The sequence below is a fragment of the Triturus cristatus genome, chromosome 7 (genome assembly GCF_964204655.1).
Source record: "Triturus cristatus chromosome 7, aTriCri1.1, whole genome shotgun sequence".
NCBI classification, from domain to species: domain Eukaryota; kingdom Metazoa; phylum Chordata; class Amphibia; order Caudata; family Salamandridae; genus Triturus; species Triturus cristatus.
In genome coordinates, this window is record NC_140590.1 from 181,977,837 (window position 1) to 182,001,457 (window position 23,621).

Sequence of the window (23,621 nt, forward strand, 5' to 3'; positions counted from 1 at the left end):
GGTCCCAAAGGCGAGACCTATTGGCTATGCCAATGCTTGTTTCAATATGTGTGCTATAATTCCATGCTGTGGGGAAAATAGAGAGAGACTGAAAAGTATGACTGTGTTATTTGCTGGTTGCGCCCTAATGCTAAGTAACCCACATCCACATCTTTGGTCTAGTCAAGATACCAATGTACTGATTGATGGATGTTTGTTAAAAATCTGAGGTGTGATAGATATTAGGAACACGTGATGAAAAGTGATTGTGGTTGCATGCATCTTGGGCCACATTAGTATTTAGTTTGGCAAAGTACCGCACACTGTCCACCAGGTGGCGTTGCACTGACACAATGTAAAACGGAGAGCCATGGCTCAATATGACCATCAAAGATGCTACAAGAAAGGTGGACAAAGCACAAGAACAAAAAAAAAACTGCTTTTATTGTGGCTTGTACTGCTAATAAATATTCATGACATACAGTAGAGGGTGACGATGCAGGATTTGTAGCAGCGAGCAGCACACGCCTAGTGACACAGCACAATATAAAAGCATTCCACACAGTCCACATTTGGCATGCATTTGGTACAGACACCCACATTCCCTGTGCGGAGGCTCTGCCGGATCAGCTCCTGGCACCGCTTCCCAGACAAGTGTCTTCTGCATGCAACGTGAAGAGGAAGAGGAGGCAACGCGCTCGGCTTTGGCTGTAGGGTTATTCTCGGTATTGGATAGTGAACCTGATAGGGCGAGCTCAGTGCCCACTAGAGTAAGGGTTTGGAGAGCTTGGGACAGAGTGGAAGACAGCTCCTCTGATAAAATAGAAAGAGCGAGAGAGCAGTGAAAAGAAAGAATCATGAAGAGACAAGGGTGGGGCAAGTGGGTGAGAATGAGACTCACAGGAACTGAGAAGACAGCACAGATTTTAAAAGGGCAGACATAGGAGGGGAAACATGTAATAAGTAGGCGAAAGATTGAATAAAAAGAGGTAAAGATGGAAAGGGTGAAAAAAAGAGGTAAATGTGAGGTAGAGGAATATAGAAAGAAAGAACACGAGGGATTGAGAAAAGAAGAGGGGGAAATTGCTGTGAGATATGGAAGTCTAGAAAAATGGGAATTTGGAATTTCAATGGGTAGAAGAGGGATAACAGGAGGTAAGCAGTGGAATCAAGTGACTGAGAAAGGGTGAGGATAAATGGATGAGAGAGGTAGAGCAAATTGTGATGTACAAACAAGACAGAATATAAAAGGGGAAGGGACCAGGAAGAATAAAATAAAGGGATGGAACTTGACCACCGCCAACATTTGAACAACAACAGAATCAGACATAGTTTACGTATTTTCTTATTAATCCCTCTCAAGAACCCACTTTCACCAATACATTCCAAAGGTGGTTTTAAATTGCCCCTGTTGCTGTCCCAGAAGATCTCTCCTTCATGTGAGGCATTAATGGCAGTCACAATAAGATATGATTAAAACATTGAGAAGTGAGATGACTGGAGAAAGAGAGAAGGATTAGAAACCTGCCGAACCCCTATGCATAGGGAAACTGCAGCTGCAATGTGGCCTTCAAAGTTGGCCAGTGGAAGAGCAAGTTTTGGTTACATGTTCTTGGTAAGTCCTACAGAAGGCATTCTCTGCGCTCCTGCGGTAGCCCCTCTTTGCCATTCTCGGGGGTCAGCATTCAAGCAATACTACCAGTTGGCAGTCTGGTGTGGGTGTGGGACTGCCAGCATCCACATGCAGGTCAGGTTATTGGTACGTGTTTTGTATATACAGTAACAAAAAGATCTGTGGGAGTAAGGCCAGGAGTAGTTAGAGCACCTTGAACCCATTATTTGTCCCCCTATCTATTCCCTCCTGCCCATTCCCTCCCTGAGGCTCCACTTCCAAGGCTTTTCTACAGAGGGATCTGGTTCAAGAAATCATCCCAAGGTCAGCAGCCGCTGGTCAAAAAATGCTCTTTTAGTCTTGATGCAGCTTGGTAGTCACTATACCCCTCCAGCCGGAGCTGCAGAACAGAGAGAAACAGAAGGTGCATTAGAAGAGTGTGGGACCTTGAAGCGTGGGGACAATGTTTCATAGTGCATGGATACGGTCACACCACATGGTCAATTTGCATTATACGCAAATCTCTTGTTTCCTCTGTACAACTAATCGATGATAGCGAATTGATTCAAGGAGGAATGATAAAGTCTTTCACAAGTTTCTAATACATGCAACTCTATCATACCTTTAGGAAAAAACATATATTTGTGTATGTGACTTTAAAACTTGGTTATTCAATGCTATGACATCAAGGAAGTGGCCGAAAGTTATTTTTCACTGCTGTGACATTACTTGGGGAAGCAAACTCTTCCCATGTCTCTCCAACATTGCCATGCTCTCTAGAAACCAGGCAGAGTGGGGACCCACTTCCGCCCAATGTATACAGAGAGCTGAAAGGGGCAAAGAGTTTACCGATGACAGCCCACTCAATCCTACGCTCTCCGCACCTTCTTCAGGACTCTGAATTGCTGAGGGAGGCCTCAAGGCGCTAGGATTCCACCTGTTGTTGCCGAGCTGAGTCGATTTTTTAGCCACAGACATGTGACGGGGTGATATTTAGGTTTCTGAGAAACCTTATTATTTTTTTACCAAGAAGTACTATCCCTCACGCGTCTGGACACCCCATAAGCACTGTCACCTATAAAAGATATATATACTTACCGAAATAGATATAATGTGGGTATGTCTTATGGTTTCCATATTCTTTTGTTTGCCAAAGACATACAATGCTTGATGAATTTAATCAAAAGCATGTATCAAAGTGAAACCTCTCAGCATGGAAATGACAAAAAAACACAAATCCTGGCCACAGGAGGTCCCACTGCGCATGCACCCTTGTTCACAGGTGCCTTATTACTGTTCAACTACAACAGTAATTGTTTTTTTTTAAATATGTATGATCTGCTTTATCACTGGGCAAATATAATCTAATGCCATATTCACAGTAACAAGAAGCGTCTAAGAATCACACAGCTCCATAGAGGAGACCTTACACCCAACACATCACACAACTCGGAAAAATGCCTAAACATTAGGCTATGAACCTTATGAAAGCTACACATTTTCAGCAGAAAAATTGTGGCCATTTGCTTTCTGTGCAATGATCTCCCAAAAAATTACTCCCCAAAGAGGGTTATAGCTTTAGGGGGAGTGGTTGCACCCCTAATAAATATATTTTCTGGAAAATAGTTGAATACAGGTGCTTTCCGTCGGGTATGGTGAGCTCTGTCTGGTTTCACCAGGACTTTTTACCTGCACACAGACAAAAACACACACACTCTCTCCCTCATGCAGTTTTGAAAGTCTTCAAAACGTTGGTTATTTTTAAATATATTGTGAGTTCTCTCACTTAGGGGCTCATTACAATGGCATAACGATCACCACCGTCAATCCGGCGGTGGCGACTGTTACGCCATCGTAGCGAGAAAATACCCCCGCCATATTCTATGGCGGGGGGTATCACGGCAGACGCAAAGTCCATCCGCCGCTTTTCTGCCGGTCAGCAATCGTTCTGATTGCCGGCCAGGCAGTGCTGGGCGGTGGCGGTGCCTAGCAGGCACCGCCGGCCATATTACAATGTGGGTGGTATACAGGCCCTTCCATGGCAGCGATACTGCCATGGAAGGGCTGGTGGGGATTGGCTTTGGGGGCCGTTGCGGGCCCCCGGGTGGTGGCGGAGTGGGGGTGTGCACTTGGGGGTACCCATGCTACCCCCTGCAGTTCCCTGCACCAAGTGGCAGGCACCGCGTGGTGCAGGGCATTGCCAGGCATGCGATTTTGACATCACGCGGGTGCTTCTGTAAGCAGCACCTGCCGCAATGTTAAAATGTGGAATGCGACCGCCAGGGTGGTGGTCGCATCCTAATTCGCAGTGCAGGACCGCCGCATGTCTGGCGGCCGGTCCCAACACCGCGAGGATGGCAGGCAGACTCAGGTCCGCCCGCCATCCTAATAGGCTCCTTAGTGCTCCTAACAATCCACACTCCTCTCCCTTTTTACTACCTCCTAAGCCCCTCTCATGCTTGTCTTATACTATATTTTATCCTTATATTGTTGAAATTAATTCTACGTAAAATTAACATAATTCAGATATCACATTAACATATTGTCAGCATATTATTAGGCATATTATCACATATTAGGTTTGTAATATTTATATATATTCACGGGTCAGCAACAACCCAGTTTCCACTGAAAAAGCATTTTTTCATTTTCATGCTTATAACTTTCGTCCCATGTGGGGAATCTATATGAAATGCTTCAAATAGGTTGTGTGATAGAGTTTTGGCATGTCACGATTCATGCGGTTCTGTCTGGTGAATGCAAACTGGGGGTCTAACAGGATGCTTTCTATTTTAACTCCCATCGGAAACTTTGCTATCTGCTGCAGCAAAAACTGCTGAACGGAATACAGCAAACATGGCATGAAACTAGAACTTCACTCAGAAGAGTGCCTGGGCCTGACTTTTTGTAAATCTATTCAGTGGTTGTCAGGCATTGTCCAAAGGTTTGTTGAAAGAGAATCTTTTGTGTATCTTGACCTTTAATTCATAAGCACTTCCCAAGTCCAGGTTTGCTGAGAGTCAGCGGAACCAAAAAATTGAAAAATAAACAAATCCCATTGGATGTGGAAGCATTTCCTTGCGCCATCCAAGTAGGATTCACGGAACCAAACTTGGGGGCATATCAGCAACAACCGGCGATAATTATCGCTAAGCGCACTTAGCGCTAGGATAATTATCACCAGCTAGCGGGGATATTTATCGCTGAGATAGCGTGCTATTAGCAATGTTTATCTCAAAACCAATAAAAATCCTAGCGCTGACTGCCTAACGTGAGATTATCGCTGGAAACCCAGCGATAATCTCACGAAATGTGGCGTTATCTTGTTGATAGGGCCTCACAACCTTAGCCATGATATCCACCTTCCATAGGATATCATGGCTAAGTCAGTCCTGAAGCAGGCGTAAGGAAAGTAGTGATAACAGGGGTTATCGCTACTTTTCCTGCCGCTATGCTTCATAGCGTGGGGCTTGATGATAGGAGAAATGTCGCTTAGCGACATTTCTCCTGTCATGTCAGGTCAGGAACGCCCACTTTGCATCTCATTAGAGATGCAAAGCTGGGCGTTAAGAATAGGGGCGCCAATGCAAGGTTTCACGCGTTAGCGTGACCTTGCTAATTAGGCGATAAAATTATCGCCGCTTTTCGGCCGAAAACAGACGCAAAAGCGGCGATAATTTTCTATCGCCACCTTGTAAATATGTCCCTTAGGTCCTTGCATTTATTAGCAGACTGTAAGGCTGCAGCTGCCTTTACAGAATGCAGAGTTCAGTTCCAGCATCCAGTGGTACATAAGGCTCTGCCTTAGGCCTGGTCCTAGGCAGGCCCGGTTCTAGGAATTTTCATCTGGAAGGGCCAAAGGTTCATTTGGGTGGGCCAATGCGGGCACAATATTTGTCAGTTCTGTAGGTAGCCTACAAACCCAAGATATGCATTATATCTTCTTCCAAACAGGCATAGAGTGCGTCTAGAGAGTAAGAGTTGAGGTCTATACTCAAAAGCCCAACTCCTAATTTCCAGGAGACTAGGCTTTTTTAGCACCAGCAGCAGGATTTCAAGCAGATTGTAATAGTAGTTCAAGGTTAAGGAGGTCCCTGTTACCGCACCTAAGCCTTGACATTTTGCACTAGGAAGACTGGCACTGAAAGCTTGATCTAGGCTTGAGCCTGAAGACTGGCTCTGGCTCAGCTTTAAGTCCTGTTGGAACTTCAAGCCCAGAAAGAGCCAGGCTTTTATGTACTTTCTTCCTGCCACCCTCAATCTACCCAGGATGTGGCATTACAGCGAGAGCTTCCAACATTGGAACTGAACGAGCTAGGTTCGAGTCTCTGCGTTGGCTCAACATCCTGTGATTCTGGGCAAGTCTCCGGTACCTAAAAGAAACTAATATGACCTTGTATAACGTAACTGGTGTTCATGTAAAGTTCTTCAATATCTCCAAATCGAGTTCACACTATATACAAACAGCAAAAAACTGCACAAAGTAGTAAAAAGAAAGCATTAACATAACAATGAGAGACAGATAGCCATTTAGTGCCTGATTTGTACAAAGTGAAAAAATAAAACCTGGATAAATTGCAGCTTCCCCACTTAAATTGTCTGAGCTTGGGCAAATATTTTATTTCACCAAACTCTTTTTTCTTCATATTTGTCCATGAAAGCACATTCAAATACACGAATCAGAAAACCAACCATACAAAAACCTATTGTGTTTGATTTAATGGACTAATGTTGCTCTATAATAATCTGGGCCATATACAAGGTCCACATGACAACTGTCTTGCCTCTTGGTTAACTAATGGCATTGTTACCAGTGTGAGAACGGGGTAGGAATGACTGTAAGCTCATGTTTAAAAACTTCGAATAAGTACTTCTCAGTGCAGCACTATATTGTAATGTCAAAGCTTCCATTTGTTAACGAAATTAAAAAAAATGAATTTTGAAGAGACTATAATAGTTCACATGCTTGTATGTTTCACATAGCAAACATTTTCAGGGTTTAGCTTGTGCATGGGCATCTAGGGCCAAGCTTCAGCCTTGGCTCAGCTCTCCCTGTGAATTTGTTTTCTCGCCCACCTCTACCCCCAAAACACACCCCCAATTTCAGTTTTAAAGACAGTGAAACAAACATTTTGACGTTCCGATGCCTTCTCCGTGGCCTCTTCTGCCGTTACTGGGTGGGCCAAAGGTCATGTTTGGGTGGGCCTGGCCCACCCGGCCTCCCTGCTAGAACTCGGCCTGGTCCTAGGGCTGACGGCTGCTGTGCTTCCGCTGTGAGCACAGAGGTTTGGATTCAGGGCCTGGCAAAAGTCAGAGCCCTGCAGCCAGCCCATGTTACACATCACCCAAGGTCCTGTGCAGCAGGGATCGGCCCCCAGAAATGCACTGCTCATAACCTTGCAATACTCATACCAATAAATTACCAATAAATAACAGATATTAGCAGCATAACATAATTAAATAGCAACACATATTCAGACAATGAAATCTTATTGTGTCTTATTGTTTGTATTAAGAATCCAGACGCACCTGCGGACTTATCGAGAAAAACTGGGGAAACAGCAAAACGGCGGGAAATCGCACCACCTACAAAAACACCATGACAATACCACCAACGCATCAAATCCACCAGAAGGACCTTCATCCAGAACAAGATCCTTGCCAACTCCAGCAACTCCGAAGAACTCTTCAGCATCATCCAGGAATTCACCAAGCCCCCCAGCGAAACCACAGACATCACCCCTTCCGAGGACCTCTGCAAAAAACTCGGCTCCTTTTTCCACCTGAAAATTAATGACCTATTTGACAACTTCAACAGCCAGCCATCTGACTCCGAAACTTCTTGTTACTCCAGTAACGCCAGCCAGCCCACCATCTCCTCCTGGACCCAGTCACCACCGAAGACACCACATCGACCATGAAAGGCATCCACTCAGGAACCCCACGGATCCTTGCCCCATACATCTTCCACAGAGCTGCCGCCGCCATCGCTTCAAAACTACGACACACCATCAACCCCACCTTCGAAACCGGCAGCTTTCCTGATGACTGGAAACACGCAGAAGTCAGACCCCTGCTCAAGAAGCCCTCAGTAGATCCCACGGACCTCAAGAACTACCGACCCATCTCCCTCCTCTCCTTCGCAGCCAAAGTCACAGAGAAGACCGTCAAAGCCCAACTAACAAAATTCATAAAAGGAAACTCCATCCTTGACCCCTCCCAATTCGGATTACAAAGCAACCACAGCACTGAGACCGCTCTACTCGCCGCCACTGACGACATCCGCACCCTCCTCGACCAAGGACACACTGCTGCCCTGATCCTACTCGACCTCTCTGCAGCCTTCGACACCGTCTCCCACCGCGCACTCACGGCCAGACTCCACTACGCCGGCATACAGGAATCTGGCCTCGACTGGCTCTGCTCCTTCCTCACTGGCAGAACCCAAAGAATCAGACTGCCACCCTTCCTCTCCGAACCTACGCTAATCACCTGCAGAGTACCCCAAGGATCGTCCCTCAGCCCCACGCTCTTCAACATCTACATGGCCCCCCTCGTCGCCATCATCAGACAACACAGACTCAACATAGTATCCAACGCCAGCGACACTCAGCTCATCCTCTCCCTCAAAAAGGACCCCATCACCAACAAACTCAACTTCCAGGAAGCAATTAAGGACATGGCATCCTGGATGAGCAGGAGCTGACTGAAACTCAACTTGGAGAAGGCAGAGGTCCGCGTCTTTGGACCTTCCCCCTCTGCATGGGGCATCACCTGGTGGCCCACTGCTCTAGGCAACCCTTCTACCCCCACAGACTATGCCCAAAACCTCAGCATCATACTCGACTCCGTCCTCTCCATGACCCGACAGGTCAACGCTGTCGCCTCTAGCTGCTTCAACACCCTCTGCAACTTCTGAAAGACCTTCAAATGGATACCCCCAAATCAAGGAAAACCATCACCAACACACTCATAACCAGCAGACTGGACTACGGAAACACCCTCTACACAGGTATCAACAAATCTCTACTCCACAAACTCCAGACCATGCAGAACACTGGAACCAGACTCGTCCTCTGCATCCCTGGACACAAACACATCACCCAACACCTGCGCAACATCTACTGGCTCCCCGTTAAGAGAGTAACATTGAAGATACTGAACCACGCCAACAAATGCCTCCACAATACCGGACCCCAATATCTCAACAATAGGATCTCCTTCCACGTTCCTAAGAGAAACCTCCGATCCGCCGACCTCGCCCTAGCCGAACCCCCGCACCTCCGCAAAGCACGAACAGGCAGAATAACCTTTTCCTACATCCCGGCAAAGACCTGGAACAAGCTCCCAATCAACTTCAGACGCGCCCCCACCCTGCACCTTTTCAGGAAGATGCTCAAGACCTGGCTCCTCAACTGACTGGAGCTGTGCCACCTCCCTCCCCCCACACCGCCTTGAGACCCTCATGGGTGAGTAGCGCTCTTAATAAACCCCTGATTGATTGATTGTGTCCTTAGTGATGTCATTCTTAATGTCAATGCTAAGGTTATTCTCTATGTCAACAGTGAAATATTATCAATGTAATTTGTGACGTCGACTGTCACATCACCTGTAAGGTCAACAGCAGTGGATTTTGTGAATGAATTAGGGTTTTCATGCTGCTGTTTCATGAGGTACTTATCAGTCACATTGCAAAAGTGGCCTTTCCAGAGAGCCCCCAAAATCCCTACCTCGTTACTATGCATGAGGCTGGGGCTTTTTGTGACTCTCTGTGATGAAAGGGATGAATGTCCTCGAAGTGCAGAAGACCAGCTTCCCTGTATTGACAACCACTGAATGCCAATATTTTCCCCCTACACCTTTAAAAACTGAAATTCAGAGAATGACTTCTACCCCGATACCGAATGCAAGTCCTGAAAGTGCCACATATTTCAGGGATTAGCCAAGGGTATCAAAGTTATGAAGGGGAACCAAAACATGTGATTTTTTAAAATTAAAAATCGGGGTTCTCATAGTAAAACTTTCCTATGCTGAAGCCCGAAATCGTTAAATGAAAACCCATCCATTTCGAATGGTACGGGGACCTTTGCATCAGTTTGCAGCTTTTTATGGTTAGGAGCATTTTCTTCCAGTCAGAAATGCCAAAACAGCAGTGACTAGTGTACATGGGGCCACGCTGTATATTTTGTAAACGTACTGCGATCTCTCCATTGTGAATATCTAAAAATGCTCATTGCGCATGCCCAGTGGACACCATTCTTCTCTCCCTCACTTAGGGGCATATCAGCAAGGTCCTGCGATAATTATCGCTCAGCGCTCTTAGCGCGAGGATAATTATCGCCGGCTAACGCTGGATTCTATTTAGCTTGCACATGCACAAGCTAAATGGCAACAGAGGAAGATGCAAGGTTTTAAAGTTGATGTACAAAGGGTGGAACCATCGTAAAGTTTATTTTAGTGTACATGATTATAGGATTGAAATATTGTTTTTTGATTAATTGAGTAACAATTTTCTGAAGCCCATTGAGGCCTTGACTTTTAGTAATATTTTTTGAAAATCTATAAAAGAATCTACATCAAAAGTTATTTTAGACTAAATGTGTTGTTTCCAGGGTGTTTATTCTAACGAGTTCTGATGTAGCATATTTATATGTGCATTTCAGTTAGGGTAAAAAATATGTAGTGAGTTATGAATGGTAAATGTTATGCTTTTAAGCAACTGATGTGGAACTGCACAGAAGAAGCTGAATCAGACACATCTTTTGCATAAACCAGTATATTTGTCTGGTAGGCAGCCATGGACCTACCGTTTAAACACCACAATGAGAGCCCAAGAAGTTGAAGTGATATAGAAGCATTGACCGTTTTGCAGAAAATTGTCAAATCAAAGATCTACGTGGTGGATCAATCCGGTTTATCTATATATAGTGCCAGATAGATTAAAATGTAGAATGTTTTAAAGGCAAGCATCTGATAACATGCCCTGCTGTTGAGAGAGCATCAGTAATGGCACACTGGTGTGGGACAATGTGGATTAAGGATAAAGGGGAATTTGTGAAACAAAGGCACGTCTTTAGGCCACTGAGACCCATGTTTCAATGTGGGGAAACTGCATATAACTGGACAGGGCAACAAAGGCAGGGGTGGGGCTTTGGCTGCTGGAGAGAACCTGAGAGGGTGTCAGAGGGGCTGAAGCCTGCTTTCCCCCTTGTGTCCTTATTCAGAGCATCAGGCAAAACTACAAACTAGATTGAAGAGACAGAGTGGGTTAATGAAAGTGCATGCAGACTGAGAATATTACTACATATTCGTGGTTTGTGGACTATTATGTACCCCTATAAACAGTTACAAAACTCACAACACCACCTCAATGTGGATTTATGTCATCTGAGGTGAGAGAAGCCACCAGTCACTGCTCTCAGGTGAGGGGAAAACAACCCTGGGCTGGCACCACATGAAGACTGCTGGAGAAGTGGAGAAGTGTGGCTCAGGGGTTAGAGGAGGCAGACCCGGAAGCTGAGATCGGTCCTGGACCAGGGTTCAATTCCCCGCCTTGGTGGGTCTTGGGCTAAAAATTCCACGGACTCGATAATTCTCGCCCCGGTGCCTCCTCGACTCACGGGTTCACACTCTGCGACTCTGGGCAATAGCTTGCTTAATCTCCACAACGGCCCCTCGCGGCGGGATGCCTGACTTTCACCTTGTGGATACCCTGCTATCTCACAGGGGAATACCAGGACGGGTTCCCTAAGCAAGCGCCGGGAAACCCACAGCGGGTAGCTGTGCGCTATATAAGCTCAACTACATTTACATACATTTACATTTACTGCTGATCTAAACTTCACCTTTCACAGAACAGGTGATAAGGTGTGAGTGTCTGAACTTGATGAAAGGGAGTATTTGGTTTGTGACACATGTACAAGTCTGATTTAGACTCATGCTTGAGAGAGGGCTACTTCTTTAATGTATTACCAAAGGACATTGAGTTTCAAGCTGTTGTGTGCTGAAGGGTCTATGCTGTCTCGAGTACAATTATTTTCTCATCTCCAGCAAATATGCTATTCCTGCCGTGTTGCATTGCCCCAGGCATTCAAATGGTTTTGTCCTTGTGGTGAAAGTCTGTAGACATCAACCATACTTTAAGGCGTTGTTTTTAAGAATTTGGGGGCATATCTACAACGTGGCGATAGAAAATTATTGCCGCTTTTGTGGCCGTTTTCGGCCGAAAAGCAGCGATAATTTTATCGCCTTATTAGCAAGGTCACACTAACGCGTGAAACCTTGCATTAGCGCACGAATTCATAACGCCCAGCTTTGCATCTCTAATGAGATGCAAAGTGGGCGTTCCTGACCTGACATGATAGGAGAAATGTCGCTACCTCAGCGATAAAAATCCACGTTAGCCGGCGATAATTATCCTAGCGCTAAGTGCGCTTAGCGATAATTATCACCGGTTGTTGCTGATATGCACCTAAACTCTTAATCACAGGCACTGTAGTTCAGAAATAAAACACATAAACCCTCCTATGTTTTTTTCCGCCAGTGTAAGGGCTGGTGTCACCTCCAAGCCTAAGGACAAGGAAGACCTTGTTACAAAATATAGTGTGTGAACAGATTAATACTAAGTACCTTATGAAGTTGTCAAACAAAGTTGCTGCCCAGAAGCACGGGGATATCGAGAAAATAATTAATTGGTATGTGGTAAGTACAGTAACAGCAAATATTAAAGAAGAAGTTGCATATTTATGTAGGAGTTGCGCCGCCCTTGACCATCTGGGTGGCTTGATAAATCTAGAGTAATGCAAGGTAGCGCAAATCGCTGCGTTGCATTCCTCTGCCACAGAGAGGCATTCAATGGGTGGAGCGTGGGTGTTCCCACGCAGCCACCCATTGGTTTTGGTGCACTCCCAGATTTGCCATCAGTGGTAAACCTGGGAATGTATCAAAATGCTATGCTTTCCCAGGTGAGGCGTAACGAGGAGAAATATCTTTATGTCTCCTCATTACTGTGTGCTGCATTTTGCAGCGCCCAATGCCTCAGGGGATTGTTTTTGTGCAGGAAAGTGTCCCTTTCTGCTCCAAAACAATCGTGTTTACAACCCAGACATCCTTGCACCAAGGTGCCAGGGTGCCTGCGTTGGTGCTAGACAGCCAAAAGGGTTCCAGCCCAAGGAACGGACAGGACTGTATTGTATTATGTTGAATACACTCATTGCTGCCCTTTCCCTTTCACGCAGTGCAGCAAGGTGGTTCGCTGCACTGCATTGAAGCTACATAAATGTACCCCGAAATGTTCAGACTGCTGTGGTTTTAAAGCTGTCCCTTCGTGTGGGATGTCAAAAGTGTTAACATTGCTCTGTGCATCAAAGACTGTCATGCTGATAATGCTTTTAACTTGATATGTATTGAACATGTTATTTGAGAAGCACAGCTTTAGAAGCCTTCATTTGCCAAATGCACTTTCCAATTGTGAATTTATTTTTAAACATGATGCCATCTGACAGATGTATGAAAGGTGCAAATGCTGTTAATAATGTTAGCCCAGAGCCATGGCAGAGACATGTCTCACATTAAGACTTCTAGAGCTGGATCACAAAATAGGTTTACTCGTTCATGCACTTGGTGCAAACAACTTTTACCACAGTATTATGAAAACAGGATTCTGGAAGTGGTAATTTGCAAAAAAAAAATATATATTTGTGGGTGCCATCTTTGGGGTGGTGATGTGGTCTGTTGTTTTTTGTGCTGCTGTGTTTTTGCGTTATTTTAATGCAAGGTGATGTTGTGTTTATGTTGCATTCTATTTTCACTTTCTGTTTTTCGGGTTGTGCCATATGTCTTAATTGTGATGTTATGTTACTTTTTGTATGCTACTGTATTATGTTGTGTTGTTTTCTTTAGATATGTCAACAACTACGGCTACATTTTGAGTCAGAGAAAAATGTCTTTGCTTTTTTCTAAAAGAGCAACCATTTACCACTGTTTAAATTGATAAAGAGCTCTACAACGTTTTAAGAAACTGATCACCCTAAAACTGTGGCAGAGACTAGTCTTAAATGTGTGCTTTTTGTGCAATAGCCCCTCCTGTTCACTTTATATGATACAGTCCATGATCTTCAAATGGTATGAAAAACCTCAGTGGTAAATATCAGCATTTCCAAATCTTGAATCATCACTGAAAAATAAATAAATCTAGTCAGAGATTAAATCACCAGTGCAGTCAACACTGACACTTTATAGCGCTTTTCTTTACTTTTAACTATGCTGCACAGCAGCCTGCAGCTTTACAACATAGCAAAGAAAACAATGAAAAATCCAAAAGGCTCTACTATTTGGATTTTCAAGGCTTTGGTTTGAAATACTCAGGTTTGACCAATTTAGGACAAAGTTGTGCTACAAAATGGGAAAAAAAGAAAATATAGTACCTCAATCTGTACTTGGTCCATGAGCCACACAAAGAAATGGAAGTGACGCAGGAAGTGCTGCCGAATTAGAAAGCAGCAAATATAAGTGATAATGATACCAACGAATGAGAAGTAATGGGCAGGCTAAAAGACTTTTTTTAGAGTTCCTTTTATGATACACTATAGATCATCACCAAGCACCAGCGTATGCGTGCTGCCTGCAGGTGAGACCTAAAAATCACTACTATTTAGACTACGAGGACCCTTTCAAAGATGCTCTTACTACCAATTCTTCCTGGTGATAAAGCTAGTTGTATAGTCATTTTCCAGTATGGTTAAGGACACTACAGTCCTTGATGGTTTCGAGATTGAACGATTGACATCACCTGGTCAAAATCCCTAGCAGATAAATGAAAAGGGGAATCCCTTGCAACTCTCTGCCCACTCAAACTGAGACCTACAATCATTCAATCCAGCCTGTTAGCTCATCTTTCAGAGTGTTGGGGAATATGCCTTCCATTAATGACACTCAAAGTGGCCTACTGGTGGTGCACTAGCAATCCTACTGATCACTGGGCCCACCTCTCACCTAGAAGCAACGCATTCATACATTAACACATTGTCTGATTTCACTGAATTCAATATAAATTGGTGATAGTGGGACTCCTTTCATAATCTGAGAAGGGTCCTGTGTAGGTTCTTACCCCAAAAACTCTCCCATAAGCCCAGCTCACATGAAAGATTCTTGGTGGAGCAACACAAGGGGAGATGTGAGTTATGAGTTGCTCAGACAGGCCCAGCCATATGGAAATCAGCCTTGTTCCTCATCCATAGGAAGAGTGCAGACAACAGTTCGAGATTGACTGTTCCTTTAAGACCAGAAGCAAGGCTGGTTTGCATATGGCTAGTTACCGTCTGAAGTGGCATGATGGTAAAAATAACAATGGCTTTGGATGTGGCTTGTTTAATTACTAGTACCTGAGATTATTCAAGCATAACACCTGTCACTATTTTGTGATGGGTATGCCCAGACATGGGTCCCATGCTCACCTTGTCACTGGAACAAAGCTGCACATTATCGACAAGGTCCAAATAGGCCAAAACCAGTCTGGGGTTGCTTGTAGTCCGTTTCAGAGGCGATCTGGCCTGGCAGTTTGGACTGGACTCCCTACTGGAGCAGGACCGGAGCTGGTTTACATAAGGCTCGTTCCTGTCTAAGGTGGAATGGTTGGTAAACATGATGGACTGGGATGAGGCCCTGACTAATTACCAGTGGCTCAGATTAATAAATGCACTCCATCCATCACTTTTTTGTATTCCTCAGTTTGCCACAAAAGCATCTGTGCAGATGGATTCTACTTACTGGCATTCTGCCGACCATCCAGTTCACTGCGGCTGCAAGAGAAGCAGAAGAGCAGAGCAAAGATTATTAAAAGGAAGAACACAGTGGCAACAACATGGCAGCAGTTTTTGTAGGGAAAATGGTACTTACTTTGCATTCGTTTGTTTACACTTAAACTTGTTACCTAGGAGAGGAAATGAGGTAGTGTTAAGTTATTGACAAACAAGCACAACAACTTTAAAGCATGTTATACATCTGTAACTGTGGAGAGGGAAAGAGCGATGTGCTATCACCGACTCAGAACCCCATCAAGTACCATGAGAAGGCACATACTGGGATCTCATGGCTGCGTAGACAGTGAAATCCAGTGACTGGAGGATTAACTGTATCATGTGCCCCTAGGGCCACTGAATGCCCTAGGATTCCACAGTAGGTTCTGTAGAGTGTTCTTGCATTCCATAGTAATCCTCATACAGTGACTGGAGGGGTGATCTGAAGTGCCTAGGTGACATGCAAGGGGTTTCACTACAAGTGTCATGCATGGTTCCCGGGTAAAATTCCACAGCGAACATAGGATCCCAGAGTGCTGTGAAGTGACAAGGGCTTCACTGACACTGGGAGTTCATGTTGAGGGACAGTAAGAGATGTAGGTATTCTATCAGTAAGACCAGGAAGTGAAGCTGGGATACCCAGATATACACCAAGACATGCCACCACATAGGCACTGCAAGAGTGGCAGGTACTGACTGTAGAATTTTAGGTAGTGCCAAACAGTGATCCTTTTGTGAGTACTATAAAGGGAAAGAATTATTAATCAATCATTCTGAGATAGTGTTATGCTATGTTATGTTATGTTATGTAGATTTGTATTTGAGGGCTTATCAACTGTCAGGGTATCCAGAGCCGGAGCAGGTGCATATGTTGAACATCCAGTTCTTCAGCTTCTTGTGGAAGTTGAGGAGTGCAGTGGCAGTTGTGATATGAGGATGGAGTTCATTACAGCTTTTGCCTGCGATGAAGAAGAAAGTGCGACTCCTGTCTTGCATTGTGCATGTGGGGGATTTGTACAAGGGAGAAAGAAGGGAATTGTAGATGTCTGAAGGGTTAGTAGAATTAGAGTCAGTCGCTGAGGTAGGCTGGTCCTGCCATGTGGAGGGTTTTGTAGTCATGGATGCGAAACTTGAATTTGCTAAATTTCTGGATGGGAGGTCAGTGCAGTTCGTCTCGGTTGGGGGTGTCTAGGATGAGACTGGCAGTGGAGCTCTGGATGGTTTTGAGTCTTTGCATGAGTTTTTTTTTAGTGAATAGATTTTTATTAGATTTTCAAGTTTCAACAAATGATTATCTCATCACGTTTTGTTTACATGCACATCTTCATTCCATTTCAAACCTACCCCTTCCTTACCTCCACCCCCCTCAGGCTAACATGCACAGTGCAGGTTGGATACATACTTTAATATTATTCATACATTCCCACATCTTTTGCATGAGTTGGCTGGAGATGCTAATGTATAGTGTGCTGCCATAGTCAAGTCTCCTGGTAAGGTAGGCCTGGGTGACTGTGCGTCTAGTGGCAGCAGGATGCGACCACGGCATTTACTTGTTTGTTCATCGAAAGCTTGTTGTCAAAGATGATGTTGAAGTTTCTGGTGTGGTCTGTGGGTGTGGGCGTAGGAACCAGGTCGGGGGCCACCAGGGAGTGTCCCAAGGGGAGTTTTTATTTCGGAAGATCAGGATCTCTGTTTTATCCATGTTGAGTTTGAGGCAGATCTCTTGTATCCAGTTTCATACGTTGACATTCAGGTGTTGAAGTTGTTCATTGTGGTGTTGCTCGTTTTGATGCAGGAGAGGATGAGCTGAGTGTCATCGGAGTAGGAGAGGATGTTAATGTTGTGGGTTCTTATGATGCAGGTGAGAGGTGCCATGTGAAGATAGTGTAGGTTGTGATGTAAAGGTGAATTTATTCCTCAAATGGAGGTGGTGAGTCTGGGTGTGGATGTCACAATGAGATTTTGCAGTAGTTCGGAACAAGTTCTGCCCTTTCACTCTGCAGAGTTTTTCTAGGGAAGCGGAGCAGGTTTTTGGTAACTGTGCAAGGAAAGGGACAGCATGAAATTCCATGTGAGGAGAGAGATAGTATGAAACTCCACACAATGAAAGGGACAGCATGAAATTCCATGTGAGGAGAGAGACAGTATGAAACTCCACACAAGGAAAGGGACAGCATGAAATTCCATGTGAGGAGAGAGACAGTATGAAACTCCACACAAGGAAAGGGACAGCCTGAAATTCCATGTAAGGAGAGAGACAGTATGACCCTCCACACAAGGAAAGGGACAGCATGAAATTCCATGCGAGGAGAGAGACAGTATTAAACTCCACACAAGGAAAGGGACAGCATGAAATTCCTTGCGAGGAGAGAGACAGTATGATACTCCACACAAGGAAAGTGACAGCATGAAATTCCATGCGAGGAGAGAGACAGTGTGAAACTCCACACAAGGAAAGGGACAGCATGAAATTCTTTGCGAGGAGAGAGACAGTATGAAACTCCACACAATGAAAGGGGCAGCATGAAATTCCTTGCGAGGAGAGAGACAGTATGAAACTCTACGCAAGGAAAGGGGCAGCATGAAATTCCATGCGAGGAGAGAGACGCTAAGAAACTCCACACATGGAAAGGGACAGCATGAAATTCCATGCGAGGAGAGAGACAGTATGAAACTCCACACAAGGAAAGGGACAGCATGAAATTCCATGTGAGGAGAGAGACAGTATGAAACTCCACACAAGGAAAGGGACAGCATGAAATTCCATGTGAGGAGAGAGACAGTATGAAACTCCACACAAGAAAAGGGACAGCATGAAATTCCATGTGAGGAGAGAGACAGTATGACACTCCACACAAGGAAAGGGACAGCATGAAATTCCATGGGGGGAGAGAGACAGTATTAAACTCCACACAAGGAAAGGGACAGCATGAAATTCCTTGCAAGGAGAGAGACAGTATGATACTCCACACAAGGAAAGGGACAGCATGAAATTCCATGCGAGGAGAGAGACAGTGTGAAACTCCACACAAGGAAAGGGACAGCATGAAATTCCTTGTAAAGAGAGAGACAGTATGAAACTCCACACAGTGAAAGGGACAGCATGAAATTCCATGTGAGGAGAGAGACAGTATGAAACTCCACACAAGGAAAGGGACAGCATGAAATTCCATGTGAGGAGAGAGACAGTATGAAACTCCACACAAGGAAAGGGACAGCATGAAATTCCATGTGAGGAGAGAGACAGTATGACACTCCACACAAGGAAAGGGACAGCATGAAATTCCATGCAAGGAGAGAGACAATATTAAACTCCACACAAGGAAAGGGACAGCATGAAATTCCTTGCGAGGAGAGAGACAGTATGATACTCCACACAAGGAAAGTGACAGCATGAAATTCCTTGCGAGGAGAGAGACAGTGTGAAACTCCACACAAGGAAAGGGACAGCATGAAATTATTTGCGAGGAGAGAGACAGTATGAAACTCCACACTAGGAAAGGGGCAGCATGAAATTCCATGCGAGGAGAGAGACACTAAGAAACTCCACACATGGAAAGGGACAGCATGAAATTCCATGCGAGGAGAGAGACAGTATGAAACTCCACACAAGGAAAGGGGCAGCATGAAATTCCATGCGAGGAGAGAGACACTAAGAAACTCCACACATGGAAAGGGACAGCATGAAATTCCATGCGAGGAGATAGACAGTATGAAACTCCACACAAGGAAAGGGACAGCATGAAATTCCATGCGAGGAGAGAGACAGTATGAAACTCCACACAAGGAATGGGACAGCATGAAGTTCCTTATGAGGAGAGAGACAGTATGAAACTCTGCACAGAAAGAAGTAATGTGAAACTCTACACACTGGGGACAGCATGAAACTGGTGAGCAGGCAACATGAAAGTGTGACCTTTCAAGGGCACACACAGAACATTGGAATGCTAATAAAGTGCCGCAGGTAACTAGATAATTGATGTTTTTCGCTGGCAGAAGCACAGATGGAATGGAAGGAGCCAGTAACCCACATAGATTTTTAGGTCTGACTTGTTAGTGCAACTATCACCTGGCATTTTAACCCACACTAATATAAAGCTACAGTTTGTACTTCCACACAAATACATATGCACTGCCATGCTATTCACTCGTAATGCTTGATATTACCATACAACATTCTTTTAAAGCCAGACCTATTGGCATTGCCTGTGCTTATTGTATCAATTGTTTTCTCGCGACTCAATACTTTAATGAGAGACATGGCGATTATGTTGTACAATAGGGCTTTGAAGTGATGGGGAATCATACAGATGATCCTGATCAGTAACAGGAGAATTTGTGGTTCCACGTTGATAGCAGATGTTATGAAATGACTGATGGGTGTTTTTTAAGGTTCCATGCCGTGAGTGATGGGGAGAGGGGGCGTTTCTAAGGCCTGCAGTAAGGGGTTCTACCTCCATGTGTATGGTTGGTCGTTTCACCACATTGATCCCTCTTTGACACTTACTGAGTGCGATTACAATCCCGAGGAGGAACATGACAATAGCGAGGACCAGGCCTGTCGTCCGCAAGGTTTCATAATCTGTAAGAGAAAGAGATATTATGAAACCCCACACACCCTAAGTAGGACAGCATGAAACTCCACATAGGGGAAAGGGACATCATGAAACTCCACACAGGGGAAAGGGACATCATGAAACTCCACACAGGGAAAAGGGACATCATGAAACTCCACGTGAGGAGAGAGACATCATGCAACTCCACACAGTGAGGACATCATGAAACTCCACGTGAGGAGAGAGACATCATGTAACTTCACACAGTGAGGACATCATGAAACTCCACACAGTGAGGACAGCATGAAACTCCACACAGTGAAGACAGCATGAAACTCCACACAGTGACAAGGACAGCATGGAACTCCACACAGTGAGGACATCATGAAACTCCACACAGGGGAAAGGGACATCATGAAACTCCACACAGGGGAAAGGGACATCATGAAACTCCACACAGGGGAAAGGGACATCATGAAACTCCACACAGGGAAAAGGGACATCATGAAACTCCACGTGAGGAGAGAGACATCATGCAACTCCACACAGTGAGGACATCATGAAACTCCACGTGAGGAGAGAGACATCGTGTAACTTCACACAGTGACGACATCATGAAACTCCACACAGTGAGGACAGCATGAAACTCCACACAGTGAAGACAGCATGAAACTCCACACAGTGACAAGGACAGCATGGAACTCCACACAGTGAGGACATCATGAAACTCCACACAGTGAGGACAGCATGAAACTTCATACAGTGAGGACAGCGTGAAACTCCACACAGTGAGGACAGCATGAAACTCCACACAGTGAGGACATCATAAAACTCCACACATGGCCAGAGGACAGCATGAAACGCCACACAGTGAGGACAGCATGAAACTTCACACATGGCCAGAGGACAGATGAAACTCCACACAGTGAGGACAGCATGAAACTCCACACAGTGACGAGGACAGCATGAAACTCCACACAGTGAGGACAGCATGAAACCCCACACAGTGAGGACAGCATTAAACTACACACATGGCCAGAGGACAGCATGAAAATCCACACACAGACAAGGAAAGGGACAGCATGAAACTCCAAACAATGAGGATTGCATGAAAATCCTCACAGTGACAAGGACAGCATGAAACTCCACACAGGGGAAAGGAACATCATGAAACTCCACGTGAGGAGAGAGACATCATGTAACTCCACACTGACAAGGACAGCATGAAACTCCACACAGTGAGGACAGCATGAAACCCGACACAGCGAGGACAGCATAAAACTGCACACATGGCCAGAGGACATCATGAAACTCCACACAGTGACAAGGGCAGCATGAAGGTCCAGACAAGGAAAGGGACATCATGAAACTCCACAAATAAAGAGGAGCAGCACCATGAAACTTCACACACTGAGGAGAGCTTAAAACTCCACACAGTGACAAGGACAGCATGACGGTCCACACAAGAAAAGGGAGATCATATAACTCCACACACTGAGTAGGACAGCATGAAACTCCACACAAGGGAGAAGAAGAACATGAAACTCCATATGAGGAGAGACAGCATGAAACTCCGCACAGAGCTAGAAGCACCAGTAAACACCTCACACTGAGAAAGGTATAATGAAACTCAACTCAAGCAAAAGGACAGCATGAAACTCCACACACTGAGGGCAGCATTAAACTCCACAAATAAAGATGAGCATCATGGAAATCCACACACTGAGGACAGCATGAGGGTCCACATAGTGAAAAGGACAGCATGAAACTCCACACAGTGAGGACAGCATGAGACTCAACACGAGGAAAGGAACAGCATGAAATTCCACACAGTGACAAGGACAGCATGAAACTCAACACGAGGAAAGGAACAGCATGAAGCGCCTCAAAGAATGATGAGCATCATGAAACTCCACACACTGAGGTGGACAGCATGAAGCTCCACTAACAAAGACGAGTATCGTGAAACTCCTCACAGTGAGGACAGCATGAAACTCCACATGAGGAAGGGGACTGTATGGGAGACAGCATGAAACTCCGCACTGAGCGAAAAGCACCATGTAAGTCCTCACAGTGAGAAGGGTAGCATGAAACTCCACACAAGGAAAGGGACAGCATGCAATTCCACACACTGAAGACAGCAGGAATCTCCAAACAAGGAAAGGGACAGCATGAAATTCCACACACTGAAGACAGCAGGAAACTGCACACAAGGAAAGGGACAGCATGACATTCCACACACTGAAGACAGCAGGAAACTGCACACAAGGAAAGGGACAGCATGACATTCCACACACTGAAGACAGCAGGAAACTCCACACAAGGAAAGGGACAGCATGACATTCTACACACTGAAGACAGCAGGAAACTCCACACAAGGAAAGGGACAGCATGACATTCCACACACTGAAGACAGCATGAAACTCCACACAAGGAAAGGGACAGCATGACATTCGACCCACTGAAGACAGCATGAAACTCCACACAAGGAAAGGGACAGCATGACATTCCACACACTGAAGACAGCATGAAACTCCACACAAGGAAAGGGACAGCATGAAATTCCACACACTGAAGACAGCAGGACACTCCACACAACGAAAGGGACAGCATGAAATTCCACACACTGAAGACAGCAGGACACTCCACACAAGGAAAGGGACAGCATGAAATTCCACACACTGATGACAGCATGAAACTCCACACAAGGAAAGGGACAGCATGACATTACACACACTGAAGACAGCATGAAACTGCACACAATGAAAGGGACAGCATTACATTCCACACACTGAAAACAGCATGAAACTCCACACAAGGAAAGGGACAGCATGATGCCCCAAAAAGAATGATGAGCTTCGTGAAACTACACACACTGAGGAGGACAGCGTGAAGCTCCACTAACAAAGAAGAGTATCATGAAACTCCTCACAGTGAGGACAGCATGAAACTCCACACAGGCAGAAAGCCATCTTCAAGCTTCACGTAAAGAGAGGTTAAATGTGAAACTGTTGAAGTGGAGAGGGAGCGAGTGAAGCTGTAAATAGAGAGACCGACTTGAACTACTCAGAGAGAGGGACAACATGAGACTCCACGGGAGAAGAGTAGCCGTGTGAGTCCCCCAAAGCAGAGAGCAATTATATAGCAATACACTAAAGGAGAGCGAAGGTATTTGACACCACAATCGAAAAGGGACAGCACAAAAAGAGGGAAGGTGCGATGGACAGCATAACATTCTACAGTTGAAAGTAACAAGTTGAGAGGGATGGCATGAACCTTTACATGGAGAGAGGTGAAACCATGGAAGATTGGCATTGTGTGTCTCCATGGGTGGTGAGGGACAGCAAGAAACTCTTAAGGCAATGAGGGAGACTGCAAGGTGAGAGAGTTGGCAGGAGACTGCACCTCCCAACCGGATCCAGCATGAAAACCCCAATTACCAGGAGAACTGCACTGGGAACAAGTGGAGGCCTGCTCCAGCTGAACTGGAGTGCATTCGGCACACAGGAGGCATGACCCCAGTGTAAATGTTAGTCACAGCTGGAGGCAGCTAGATCTACTCTTGAATTATTTTCATATCGAGAGGACAATTTAGGGACTGATGGAAATGATTTGGGCGCAAGAGGGTGTCAGCTACAGCTGCAAGTGAAATGCACAGCTCACAAGAAGAGACCACAA

General features: G+C 45.2%; 1 protein-coding gene across 1 annotated transcript in view; it reads right to left on the bottom strand.

Moving 5' to 3' along the window:
* Positions 1–402: 402 nt before the first annotated feature.
* Positions 403–23,621, bottom strand: part of LOC146809173 (sodium/potassium-transporting ATPase subunit gamma-like) — a 155,005-nt gene continuing 131,786 nt past the window's right edge. The window contains exons 3-6 of the mRNA XM_085615962.1: positions 19,895–19,969; positions 15,488–15,521; positions 15,359–15,390; positions 403–1,991 (exon numbers count right to left, since the gene is read on the bottom strand). Coding sequence (XP_085472088.1) covers positions 1,972–1,991; positions 15,359–15,390; positions 15,488–15,521; positions 19,895–19,969 — 161 coding nt within the window. The 3' untranslated portion in view covers positions 403–1,971. The remainder of the gene's footprint in view (positions 1,992–15,358; positions 15,391–15,487; positions 15,522–19,894; positions 19,970–23,621) is intronic.